General features: G+C 45.3%; 1 protein-coding gene across 1 annotated transcript; it reads right to left on the bottom strand.

The window, feature by feature from the left end:
* Positions 1-379: 379 nt before the first annotated feature.
* On the bottom strand, positions 380-11636 carry MEX3A (mex-3 RNA binding family member A). Its single transcript, XM_077260560.1, has 2 exons — positions 11223-11636; positions 380-2156 (listed from the first exon to the last, which is right to left on the bottom strand). Exons 1-2 carry the CDS (start codon positions 11557-11559, stop codon positions 1081-1083), a joined length of 1413 nt encoding a protein of 470 aa, XP_077116675.1. The 5' UTR covers positions 11560-11636; the 3' UTR covers positions 380-1080.
* Between the last annotated feature and the right edge of the window lie 1354 nt (positions 11637-12990).

Below are 12990 nucleotides of genomic sequence, written 5' to 3'. Positions count from 1 at the left end.
GGCCTAACAGATGAAGCGGCAGTTGTCTGAGTTGAGGAGGACCAGGAATCCTGATGGCCCAGCTTCAGTGCACAGTAAAATCAAAGTCTTTTTTTTCCCCATATGTTTTTATATTTTTCTTAAAAAAAAGAAAAAGCAAGACCTCCATGCATATAAAGTCCTGATAGTTGAGGTTTCTTTAATTTTTCGTCCTGGTGCTAAAAATGAAAACTGGCAGGAATTTTACATCAGAATCTTCTTTACAGCAAATGACAATAAAATCGCAAACGGTAGATTGAGCTGCTTTTCGTTGAGTGTGAGGTAATCGTTGTGTCCTCATGTTGCAGATTCCCAGAGATTTGATAATTACAGTTTTTGCTTTTATTTATTTTTATTTTTTGCTTGTAATGATGAAACAGATTCCCGTCAGGCAGAAAGTGAGAAAAAGGCCTCAGTGGGCACCGGAAGTGGGGCCTATAAATGCCCTGAAATTTGACCTGGCTGCTAGTACCCCTGAGTGCCCTCAATTCTGCATCCATTGGTTTGTGAATCGGCCTTGTCCGCCAATGCTGCCCACTTCAACTTCAGAGTGGTAAATCTCAAACAGTGCTTATGAAAGGAAATTTAGAAAGAGGACATCTCTGACCTCAGCTGGACCCCTCTTTCCACTTGACCCTTCAAGACCAAAGCAGATTTTTCAGCTGCATATGTTCAATCCGCGGTAGAAGCTCAGCGGAGCTCGACTAAACCAAAAAATCTAAATGATTTTACAGCTCTTGACTTTTCCTTCTTTTTTTAAGCTGATACTAAGTGGAAAGAACTTGCTCTTCTAGTCCAAAAAACGTAAAAGGTTACACCTGGACTTAAAAACTTGGTTTCTAATGGGCACTGACACCCCAGAAATTTGTTGAGACTGCTGGAAAAGGCTGTCATAACCTTTCATCAAAGTTCGAAAAAATAATTTGCAAGTTTAAGATATCCTTCTGTAACATTTGGATTATAGTTAAGATTTTATTATGAAGTTTAAATATCATTTCTTGACCTCTATGCACCTCAAGTCCGTCATCTCTTTACCCACCCTCTCCCTTTTCCCAAAGTCTCTTAGGAAAATATCCTTATGGCTTGAGTGGCGGATGCATGGCAAACGGGACACTCTGGTTCATTACGTTCGCAGATGCGAACGGCACACTCCATGCAAAAAAGGTTGTGCCCGCAGGGCACCAGTGCAGCTGTGACCTCACTTTCGAAACATACCATGCACTCCCGGCTTCCAGAAACAGAGTTCCGAGTGGCATTAAGTTTGGTGAAGCCTGGCAGACTATCACCTTGGTTCCTCCTTGGCAAGCTAGTAAGGCTAGATTCTGGAGACCTCTGTGTGGCGTTAGTTTGGATAGCGCCACTGCTTCCCGAGCGTTGCTGTTTCGTGAAGATGTTTGGGGTTGGACTATTGTTTTCTTGTCCACCCCACATGGGTCCTCCAGTTTCAGCCACACCGTAATACACATCCTGCTTGTAATTGGGAAACAAGTAGCCATAATTGAACTCATTCTGATCATTTAGTCGGGGTGTCTCATAAACAGGTTCTGCCGGACAATCACCAATGCAGCCTAGGCTGTTTTGTCGGAAGGTGGAAAGAGGTTTGCAACTGGCTGCCGTACCATGCACTCTCCAGTTTTCTGGATATCGGCTTTCCATGCCAGAATCTGGACTATTGGACAGAAAGTCATTCTCGTTGTTGTATTCCAAGATTTTGCCAGTTCGTACCGCAATATGTGTCTCAATTTCTTCTCTTGCTCGTTCTACATTTCCTGGAGCCCCAGTGATCTCAAACACCGGGTCTCTGTCACGGCTTGGAGTGATAATATAAGTGTTTGTTTGTTGCTGAATCCTCTTAATGGTAGCCCCTTTGGGTCCAACTACTAATCCAACAACTCTGTAGGGGACTCTGACACGGATTGTGACCTGACCAGGTAAAGTTGGGGCACTGCCAAAAGCACTACCGGCTTTGTTCCGGGATGCTCTTATCATTGAAAAGTGTTCAGCGGCGGAAATGATCTCACGTCTTGCCATAGCAACGTCCTCTCGACGTCCTGTCACCATAAACACCGGCTCTTCTCCTCGAACTGGAGTCTTAATGTACGTGTTTGTTTTCGCCCTTAGCGCTTTGATTTTGCAGCCTGAAAATAAAAGAAAACACATTTAAATAAATTTTGAAAATGTGCAAAAACCAAAACCTGTCAAAATTCAATGTTTTACCACATTAATTATTTCAATAGTCTTGTAAAAGTATACAAAACATACAAAACAAGGGAATGGAAATATTCATGTATATAAATGATTCAACAATAACAAGGTAGTTAGCATCCTATGTTGAGGAGCGTGGATGGTGGGCAGCTGGTTAAATCATGGCTGAAGCTTGAAGAGGGAGGAAAAGGAGATGGCAGCAACACAAGTACAAAGGCTGGATGAGGCCAAAACAACACTAAGAGGAAGCAGGCTGGACAAGGCCAAGCCAAGGGAGCGGGCTGGACAAGGCCAAGCCAAGGGGGCGGGCTGGACAAGGCCAAGCCAAGGGAGGGGATGGGCTGGACAAGGCCAAGCCAAGGGAGGGGACGGGCTGAACAAGGTCAAGCCAAGGGGACAGGCTGAACAAGGCCAAGCCAAGGGGGACAGGCTGAACAAGGCCAAGCCAAGGGAGGGGACGGGCTGGACAAGGCCAAGCCAAGGGGACGGGCTGGACAAAGCCAAGCCAAGGGGACGGGCTGGACAAGGCCAAGCCAAGGGGAAGGGCTGGACAAGGCCAAGCCAAGGGGACAGGCTGGACAAGGCCAAGCCAAGGGGACAGGCTGGACAAGGCCAAGCCAAGGGGACGGGCTGGACAAGGCCAAGCCAAGGGGACGGGTTGGACAAGGCCAAGCCAAGGGGGACAGGCTGGACAAGACAAGGAGTGCTGCTGTAAAAACATCAGACTCTCATGGCTCAAAAGCTTACAAGGCCGCATTTCTGCAAAGTCTCAGCATAAAGTCAAACCACACAAAGAAGGAAAAAAAAGATAACAGTCCTACTGCCCAAACTTGAGAGAAAATATAGAGGTACAATAACAAAAAAAAACTACTGGAAAAAAAAATGAGTCACAACATTGACATCAGAAGCAGAAACTAATAAGACTTTTTCTTGTACACAAGAGAACATAGGCAGAAAAAGCTCATATCTGGGAAGGAAGAGGTTAAAAAATAGGTGCATGCAATGACCCGGGCTATGGGGGGCTATCAATCTAGCAACACCACCCTCCCTTCACCCAGAACGCTGCCTCGGTCTCTGTAAGTGCAAACAAAGCGCACATTGTTGGCCGTCTCACAAGGGTCTGTGCTCTCTAGGAAATGAAGTCTGCTTTAATAGTCTACTAAAAGCCTCAAGGTTTTTATTTTAAAGGTTGTCACAACTCCCCACCACCCCAACAGATTTAAGAGGGGGTCTGCCGCTTGTCCCTGTACCCTCATAAAATCAGCCTCATAAACCCAAATCTCAAAGACAACATTCATAAACTTGTCCAGTCATTTTGCAAGTATAACACGTGTCGTTTGGATGCCTTGACTCGGAGGAAACAGAATCCACAGCTATGAGTATTATCAGATGCTGTGCGGACTGTCCAAAGCGACCACAATAGTAGTTGGCCAATTGCTTTCTTCTTTACTGATATACCCATGAAGGGTCCAAAAATACGACAAGTTCCTACAAATAAAATGGTTTAGGTTTAACACGATTTGTGGTCAGCCAAAATCATCTCTGGCAGGACTACAACCGTGACAGTAGATTTTAAGCTCCTAGAGGGGGGTATGTCCTACTTAAAAATATAATCTATGTAACGATTAGAGGTCTCGGGGCCAGCTGCACTTAGGATGCCACTAAACAACATTTGAAGATCATGGTGACTAGATTGTCAGCCCTCAGACAATGATGAAACCAAAGCTACTATAATATATAGCAACCTGCCAACAAACTGCTCTTTTGCAAACAAAAAAAAATTCTCTAAGCACACTATGCAGAAATCTTAAAAATTTTCCAGAGAAAGTGCTAATTTGATCAACAAAAATCAAAAGATACCATGCCTATTAGGGTTTTATCGAGTATTCTGACCTAATAAATCTAAAAAAAAAATTAACTAAATCGAGACGTAGAAGCAATTTAGGACAACATATAGATTTGGGCCCTGTCAGCTGCTCTGGAGTCAGCCATTTTGTGCTTGTATTCAGTCTTCATGACATCACAATCAAGATATTAATTACCAAGCCTCTTTGTCATGAATATTGGTTTGGTCAACGCAAAAGTAAATGCTAACGTCTCATGTCCTAAATTTTCCATGGCAGTAATTATTTAAAAAGGGACTATAAAAAAGATTTCCTTAAATATTTGGACATGACAACAAAATGGCCGATACCCCTACACCTTTCACATTTTGATTTCGGTCAAACTACAAACCAACAGGAAGGACTTTAAAGAAAAAGTAGCCCAGTACTGATCCAGACTTTTCCTCACTTTCTTTTTTACTTGCGATTTAACCCTAAATACTCCCCCCACACCCCTCCCACAACCTCCCCCCCCCCCCCCCCCAAAGAAAAAAAAATCAATAAACAAATCCGATGACTTGGCCGGGCCATGAACAGGTTAACTGTAACGGCCCGAGAGTCTCACTTGCTGCAAGAAGGTTGAATTAATCCCTTCTGAAAAGGCCTCATTCTCTGGGGAGGGCGTGTGAGGGGGCCAGAGACAGCCACAAAGGATTTCTTAGAATCTCACCAAGGCTGTGCGAATGGGACAGGACTGGTACTACACACAATGTGTGTCTACATCCATACGTAAAACGCATATGGAGGACTGTACGCCATAAGCTGAGTCAACAACAGCACATGTCCCATATCATCTGCCTCCATTACACAGCAGTATTATCTGACCTCTTCGGGATATTCTCCTAAGGGGGCTGAATAAAAGTAAAGGTACTTCTACCTTGGTGGACAAAACAACATGTTCAATACACTCGGTTTGCTAGAGATTATTTTCTTCCCATAGACCTATACTTTCGGGATTTACCTATCTCACATTTTCAATCAGAGATGAAGGAACTACTTTACAGGTCTTACTCCTCATATAATAGATATCAATAGACAACAACCTAAAATGTTAGGTGCCATCACCGAAAATTGACTTAAAAAGAAATGTGTACCTACAGGCGTTCTCAGCCTAACAGTTGATTAACGAGATAGAAAAATCACTAAACCTCAGTCCATCTGAAGAACGGAGTAATCCGAACCAGACTGGCTGCTAGACAAGTGTCATCTTAGCAACCAGATAGGACTTCTGACATGGGAAGAAAGGAAAAAAGGAGGTTGAAAACGGTCAAGTGATGCTATTTCCCATCTTAGGCTGATATTTCTAAAACCAAACTTACGGTAGTTGAAGCAAATCCTTGAACTGTGCTTTGATGGAGAAATTAGAGAGGGTTTTAAGGAATTTGGAAAAAAAAGAACCAACAGGAAAAGTAAAGAAAAAAAGCCAATACTCACCCAGGACCTCTTTCTTATTGAACATGGTAAGCGTCACAGACACTTATCAGACACCTATCAGGCTCCCTATTTACAGTATAGGGTACATTTAGGCTTTCTTTATAGTCGTTCCTCAAACAATCAATGAGCCTTTTGGGATCAACTTTACTCTTGCCTGAAAAGGTTCTGAAGAGTGATTCAAAAACTTTTTCACTTTAGAAGACATTTTTTGGGTGCGACCAACAATAATTACTAACAAAAAAAACAACATAAAAATAATGTAAAAACAACCTATTTTGTCCAACTATAGAGCCAGCCTGAGCCAGAATAAAGACCAGTTAATTTCCCATCTTTCAATACGCTCCAAAGCCATCCAGCCAGCTACTTCCCTCCATCCGGTTTATCTAAAATATATAGCCAAGGGGAGATCAACAAGAGATGGATTGAGAGGGTGATGAGAAGGTGTGGGGGAGTATCAGGAGAGGAATGGGTAGGGTTTCCCAATGCACAACAAAGGAGCACCCTAATAGTCTTCCTTACATTATTTGCTTTTGCTCCCATCTAAAACTTGACTTCAGTAACTCTGTCTCTGAGGAGCAAGTCCCGATCTAGTAACGACCTAGTCAATTGTACACCTCAATTTAATCCACAGTGGTGAGGACTACAACTCTCACACGCCAATGAGGCCATAAGACACGCCATTGTCTAGAAGTCAAAACAATATCAGACTATAAATGTCCTTATAAAAATAAATTGAATGAAATGTCACATCATTTGCTTTCTTCCCCCCAATCGAGGAACCAGAGAGGTTTCACCAGAGACCATCAAAGTCTATTCTATCACAATCATGCATGATTATCTCTTGTGGTTTGCCCGACCTGATGTTATTTCTCAACTATCCCAATTCTCTTGATGAAGTGCCCTATTCATTGGCTGAGTCAACCAGGCATGAAGAGGAGATAAAGAAAAAATATTAAGTCTGCCAAAGAACAATAGGAAAGGTCAACAAGGGCCCCTTGTCACAGAGGTGGGCACAGCCTATCGATTCTGTGTGCTGATCCTTTCCCAAGTAACTATATCCCATGTGATCGAGATAGCACAGTGGCCAGATGGTCGTAGGTCTCAATGGCAGAAAAATAAGTTGCAGCAACTAGGTGTTCTATTGTCAGTTATAGGCCCTCTGGTATAAGTCTGGAATATATATAAAAAAGTGGCTATCTTTTTAAAGTAATAAAAGATCTAAAAAATGATATTTAATTTAACCATTTCAAACTATGAATCAACTTTTGGAAAATTCTCAAGAGCGACCATGAGTTAAGTCAACTGATAAGCCAGAGCTTCATCAAACTACTATATATTATACCAAAAGAGACCTCTTCTAGATGTTATCGTGACAAAAGCATACACAAGATTATGAAGCATCTGCCAACTTTTTTGAGAAAAATGTTTAGCAAAATTTTAACACATATTAAATTAGATAAATCTTTCAAGGTTGCAGAGGGAGTGTTACAAAAATGTACTGCACATGTATAGAGTTAAGAGAGAAGGGCAGTAGGCATCACCCCAACTTTGTATCAGCTTCATGCCAAAGTGTGTCGTGTGTTTACCAACACTGCGCCTGCTCCATTGACAGCGTGAATATGCCGCTGCCAACTATCGCCACGCCCCACCAACGCCACCACCCCATCTCAGCCACCAATGGCGAAACCCTCCTATCAGGGAGATGACTGATATAATTGCTAGGATCTAGGTTTCTAAGGGGGTGCTGCAGAGAGTCATTAAGATCTATAGACGCAGCGCCAAGCCACGTGCATGCCAATGCTGCCAATGTAGAGATCCCTGAAATATTCTGAATAGAGCAGCCTTAGAGGGTTCATTCATTTTGACGAAAATTCACAATGAACCGCTACTCTAATGGAGAAATGTTAAAGTAAAACCAGACCCTTTGGTTCAGCTTTGAACCTCTTATTAGGTGTTGCTGGGGGTCACAAAAGTCGGTAATTAACGAAACTGATATTTCAACTTAAATATCACATTAAGCTTTGTATCCGTCATGTCACCGCCTCCATTTATGTTGGCTTTCCACGACATGCAGTCACTCCCACCCAAGAATCAATTCCCGACACAATAGACACCTGACATACGGTAGATTAGTTATCCATCCAGAGACCCTCCAAATGGTTTTCTTTCATTTCTAAAAATAAGACGTTTAATGTTTGTACCTTTGTGCATGTTTCACCCAAAAATAATAAAAAAAATCACATTGGATACCTAAAAAATATCAAATTATAAAACCAATGTAAACTAAAATGAAAAAACAAAAAAATAAAAAAACCGGAGAAACAGCAGGCAACCCCCACCCCTCATTTTCCCAAACGTCTGCTTCTCTCCTCTGCAATACCTTCCTAGAAACACGCATGGCTCTCTTCGCGACTGTAAAATAAGGACCACACCCCCCTAACTGTTTTCGCTACAACCTGCGCATACCGCGCGCTCAGAAAAAAAAATGGTGCAAATTCTACCTTTTGTCTAGCCGCTACAACATAAAACCATAAAGACCATTCACCTGTAATGGTTTACTAAACAGAATATTTGCTAAGAAAGACAGAGTTGGGATTTCCGTAAAGTTTATACATCAAATCTGAAAAATTTTTTAAAAATCTACGTCTTCAGGAGTCTCAGCCTTTTTTTTTGGACATCAGAGGGGTCTCAGAGAAATAAAGAGTTAATAGAATCATCCACTTTCCAGAGTTCTGGTGGACCCTGCGCCACTTTCAGACTCCAGATATTGAACATCCCCATGGTCCCTTTGTTCACAAGTAGCAGCCATGCCTGTTTTCTTTTCTTTTTATATGACTATCTCCCTACAGAATGTTTTTATTTGGGTGCCTAGATCTCCACCATCTTAAAATATATCTTCTCGAGGAAATAATCATTCCTGAGATTTGGAGATGAATTATTTAAATTAGCCTCAAGCTGCGCTCCTTCTTGGAGCAAAACCCAAGTGACGACACTGACTGGACGGTGGACAGATATGCAGTATGGCGGGCAGGATTTTTTTTTGTTGTTGCTCCTCTAGACAAAAGCTGGGACAATTTCTGCATCTCCATAGCACATGTGCAGAAGAGAAAAGTCTACATATCTCCAGACAAAGAGCCTGCGAAACCTCACTTCCTGCACTACAGCATGCTGCTGCACCACCACCACCACCACACACAGGTTGATTGGTGCCTTGCAGGCATGAAAATTTAGGAATGCAGAGCACAAAACTGACCAAACACAATAAAAATGGCTCGTAGAGAACAATGCCTTCTAGTCTAAGCACGGTAGATCCCCACCGCCTGCAGTTGCATAATTTGACAAGTCCTACAACTCGTCATCTTCCACCCTCTCGTCTCCACAGCCATTTCTGAGACACAACGACAGAACGAGACACACAAATAATCGCTGTTACTACGAGAGTTTCGTGACACGCTGTCTGCTCCACATAATGAGCAGGCAGGCTTTGTTGTAGCACCCACCGTCTCGAGCACATGGCGACCATGGTTCATTTGTGTTTTGGTACCCAATGCCATCTACATCGCCCGGGCCTCCTTCTGGGGGTGAGACATTTTTGGAACGAGCTCTGGTCATATATTGGACAGCTGTATCGAGAAGGAAGCATGGCTTAATAACAACCACGTGCACCACCGAACAAAGACCCAACTTGACAGGTGTTGTGGGCAATATTTCAAGTTTATGGAGCTGGTGTTGGTCGAAATCTTACAAAATACTTAGTAGGAACGCAACCTTTTTGGGCTCAAGTGGTAAGATAGTAAAGCTTTCTGAGTGGGCGTGTGAGGGAAAATGGAGAAGGGGGTCAGAACCAGTTTTGCAAATCCTCCAACATAAAGAACTTCCAAATACAACATATACATGCCAAGTCATAGCGATATTTACGTGTCACCCAATAAACTACGAAAACACCTCAAAGGACAATGCGAAAATGATGGTGATGTCATATCATCCATCACTCTAGGAATGGCAGGTTTTTGTTAAGGGGGTGGGGATGAGGGGTCCGAAGAATATGGCACTCACTACTGCAGCCCCCCACGTTTTCCTCCCGATATCCGCAGAGGGTAAAGGTTACATACAACACTTCAAAAGCTCAGATTGGACTCTCAGAAACTAAATATCCACCAAGCTCCTCACCCAAATTGTTGACATGGCTGCCCTGAGTCCCAAACTACACAACACCGCTTGATTTTCCAGACCCCATTCTGGAATTTCGGAGATGATGGAGCCAAGGATAGCTGTAGACAACAAGGCGAGAAAGAAAGAGATGCTAGATCCTGCACACACCCACCAAAAACTTCTCTCCTGCTAGTAGAGTCCCAGCCATGGAAACACAAATATTGGGGACCTCGTTTCCCCCATTGCGTTTATAGACTTATCTATTAGTGGTGGCTTATTAAGGATAACCAGCTTTACGGGTCAGTCTTTTTTTGCCCCGAATCTACGTACCCTTTCGACAACAAATATCAGTCTACGGTGCCCTTTTGAGAATATTTCTTTATTTTGTCACCAATCTTGCACCACTAAAGGAATTGGGCTGAAGTGTTTGGTGGTGCGGGATCCATCCATCCTGATTGGGGACGCTTGTGTGCAGGGAAGGTGGGTGTGGTATCATTTTAACCCTGACAAGTCCTCCCCTAATCCCTGTAGCCGAGAACAAAAGCCTGGCTTCAAAAATAAGGCTCCGGGCAGCCATACGCTCCAAGCAACCCTCACAACCGTACCAAGTTTTCACCCAACTCTGAAGAGCCCCAATCACATTATAAGTAAGGAAGTTCTGAGGGTCCTAAAGTCATAAAAGAACACCAGAGTCCCTTTCCTGGACACTAGGACCCCTCCTCCTCCTCAGTCTTCCCTCCAACCATCAGCACTTCTGATTCCTAAACAAAGGCGACAATCTGCCATAGTGGGTATCATGCCCCAGAGCGTTGACCCAGTCCAAAAGTCCCAGAGCCTGAGGGACGTCAAGACCTGGACCTAGCGCACAGTGGGGGCTGCATGCGCTCCACGGCCAGACTGCAGCAGCGTATCCTTACATAAACTTTTCCCACAGCATCTCTCAGGAAATGCCCACATGCCGGAGACAATGGAAAGAGTGCGAGACAACAAAAGACTCTACCAACTAGCCCTGCCACATAGAAGAAATCGAACACGTCCACCCCTCCGACCCCAAACACAACACATAGCCCCCCAAAACCCCATCTGCACCAACACCCCTCCCCAAAAAACCCAAACCCCAAAATGCATGAAGTCACAAAGACAGGGCAAACATATAATAGGTGGCCAGTGCCAGTCTCAGCGCCAGACCCAGGACCAGGGGGTGTGTATAGGTGACAACCTCCCTAAACAAAAGAAACACAAGTTTTTTAGGGGAAACAAGGAAGGGGGGATGGTAGGGCACGATGGAAAGGGTGCAAAAAAGGGAACAAAACAAAGACCCCTCCCCAAATAATGTAAGGTATGGGATGGTGCTACAATGTATCATCCTGCAAACAAAGCATGCATGTATGAGTTGTGTATTGTCTGGAGCCCAGACAAAGCAGCAGCCACCACCGCCCCCCTGGGGGCAGAAGGTATGGCCATGGCATGAGGTACCCACCAGATGCCCTCACATGGTGCAATGATGGAGACAAAGGAGCTGACACTCACCTTGTCTGCCCACAATCTCAGCCACGTGTTCGGAGCTGGGCACTGGCACACACTCTGTGGTGTTGGAACTCTTCAGCCTCAGCTCTGCCTCCTTGTACAGGGCACACAGCTTGCTCTCCCCGGATTTCTGGGGGTGCTGACCGCTGCTGGAGCTGTTGGTGCTGCTGCTGTTATTGTTGTTGTTGGTGTCTTCTTCTGTCTCTCCCAGACCCAGGAGGCAGAGTTGGTCCAGGGCGATCTGCAGAGCTCTGTCATCCTCCAGCACCCTGTCCTTGGTGAGGTCTGCCATGCCATGCCCATTCCTTTCCATCATCCCTGATACCACCAGGCTAGGCATGGCTAACAAAGGCTAGGGAACAAAGAAGAGGGGCAAGAGAGAGGAACCAGAGGAGAGCGAGAGAGGGAGACAGTGGGAGAGGAGGAGGAGGGAGGAGGCAGGCTGTGCACCTCCTCCTCGCTCCTCCTCCTGCTCTGCTCTGCCCTGCTCCTCTCTCCTCCTACTCCTGGCAGCAGCGTGCGGGGAAACTCTTTTGTTTGAAATTCCCTGCCTGCTCCGTGACAGACATCCCGGAGCATGCTGGGAGTTGTAGTCCTTCAGGAGGTAGCGATGAAACTAGGGAGTGGAGGGGGAGGTCTGTCGTCCAAGTTTAGAGGGGTTGGAGTGAACTTTCGAATCGGGGGAAGTTGATCGAATGGGAAGTGGCTTGGGGGTTATTTGGATGTTGTCGGGACGGGTGAAGAGCGAAGGTATAGGCGGCTGATATTGGTAGAGTTGAGGGGGCTGGCTGGTAGAGTGAAACCTGGGTGGGGGGCTGTCTGATAGAGGGGAGCCTGGGTGAGGGGGCTGTCTGATAGAGGGGAGCCTGGGTGAGGGGACTGGCTTGTAGAGAGGAGACTGGCTGGAGATGAGAACCTGGGTGAGGGGAATGGCAGGTAGAGGAGAACCTGGAAGAGTGGATTGGCTGGTAGAGGGGAGCATGGGTAAGGGGGCTGGCTGGGAGAGGAGGCTGGCTGATAGAGAGGAACCTGGCTGATAGAGAGGAACCTGGGTGAGGGGAATGGCAAGTAGAGGGGAGCCTGGGTGAGTGGATTGGCTGGTAGAGGGGAGCCTGTGTGAGGGGGCTAGCTGGTAGAGGGGAGCCTGTGTGAGGGGGCTAGGTGGTAGAGGAGAGCCTGTGTGAGGGGGCTAGGTGGTAGAAGAGAGCCTAGGTGAGAGGACTGGCTGGAAGATAAGAGCTTGGGTGAGGGGAAATGGCTTGGGTGAGTGGAATGGCTGGTAGAGAGGAGCCTGTGTGAGGGGGCTGGCGAAAGGGAGCCTGTATGAGGGGACTGGACAATTTCAGGAGGAGAGTTGAGGGCTGTTGAAAGGGACAATGGGGATTGTAAATAAAGATATACATTTGTAAAGGTTGTAGGAGAAAAGGAAAAAGTTGGTCTGATGTTGGAGTTGTAAAGGGGGTGATAAGAGGGGTAGTGAGGAATTTGGTGGGTTGCAGGCAGGGGAAAGTGAGTGGTGGGGCTATATGAAGGAGTAATGGGGAATCTGGAGGGTTAGTGGCGTGAAATGAAGGGTAATGAGGATTTCCGAGGTTTGGAATTGTTAGCAGAGTGATAAAGGGTGTGAAAAGGAGTTAGGTAGTTGATTGGAGTTATTAGTGGGATGAGCGTAAAGGGGCTCTAAGGGGTTTGTGGGAAGAAAGGTTAATGGGGATGATATAAGGACCTGATGTAGACCACGGGGGTAGCAGGGTGGATGGAGAGATTAGTG

This window comes from Ranitomeya variabilis, chromosome 1, assembly GCF_051348905.1.
Source record: "Ranitomeya variabilis isolate aRanVar5 chromosome 1, aRanVar5.hap1, whole genome shotgun sequence".
NCBI lineage: Eukaryota > Metazoa > Chordata > Amphibia > Anura > Dendrobatidae > Ranitomeya > Ranitomeya variabilis.
The sequence above is the reverse complement of the archived record's forward strand: the minus strand, read 5'-3'. Positions and strand labels throughout refer to the sequence as shown.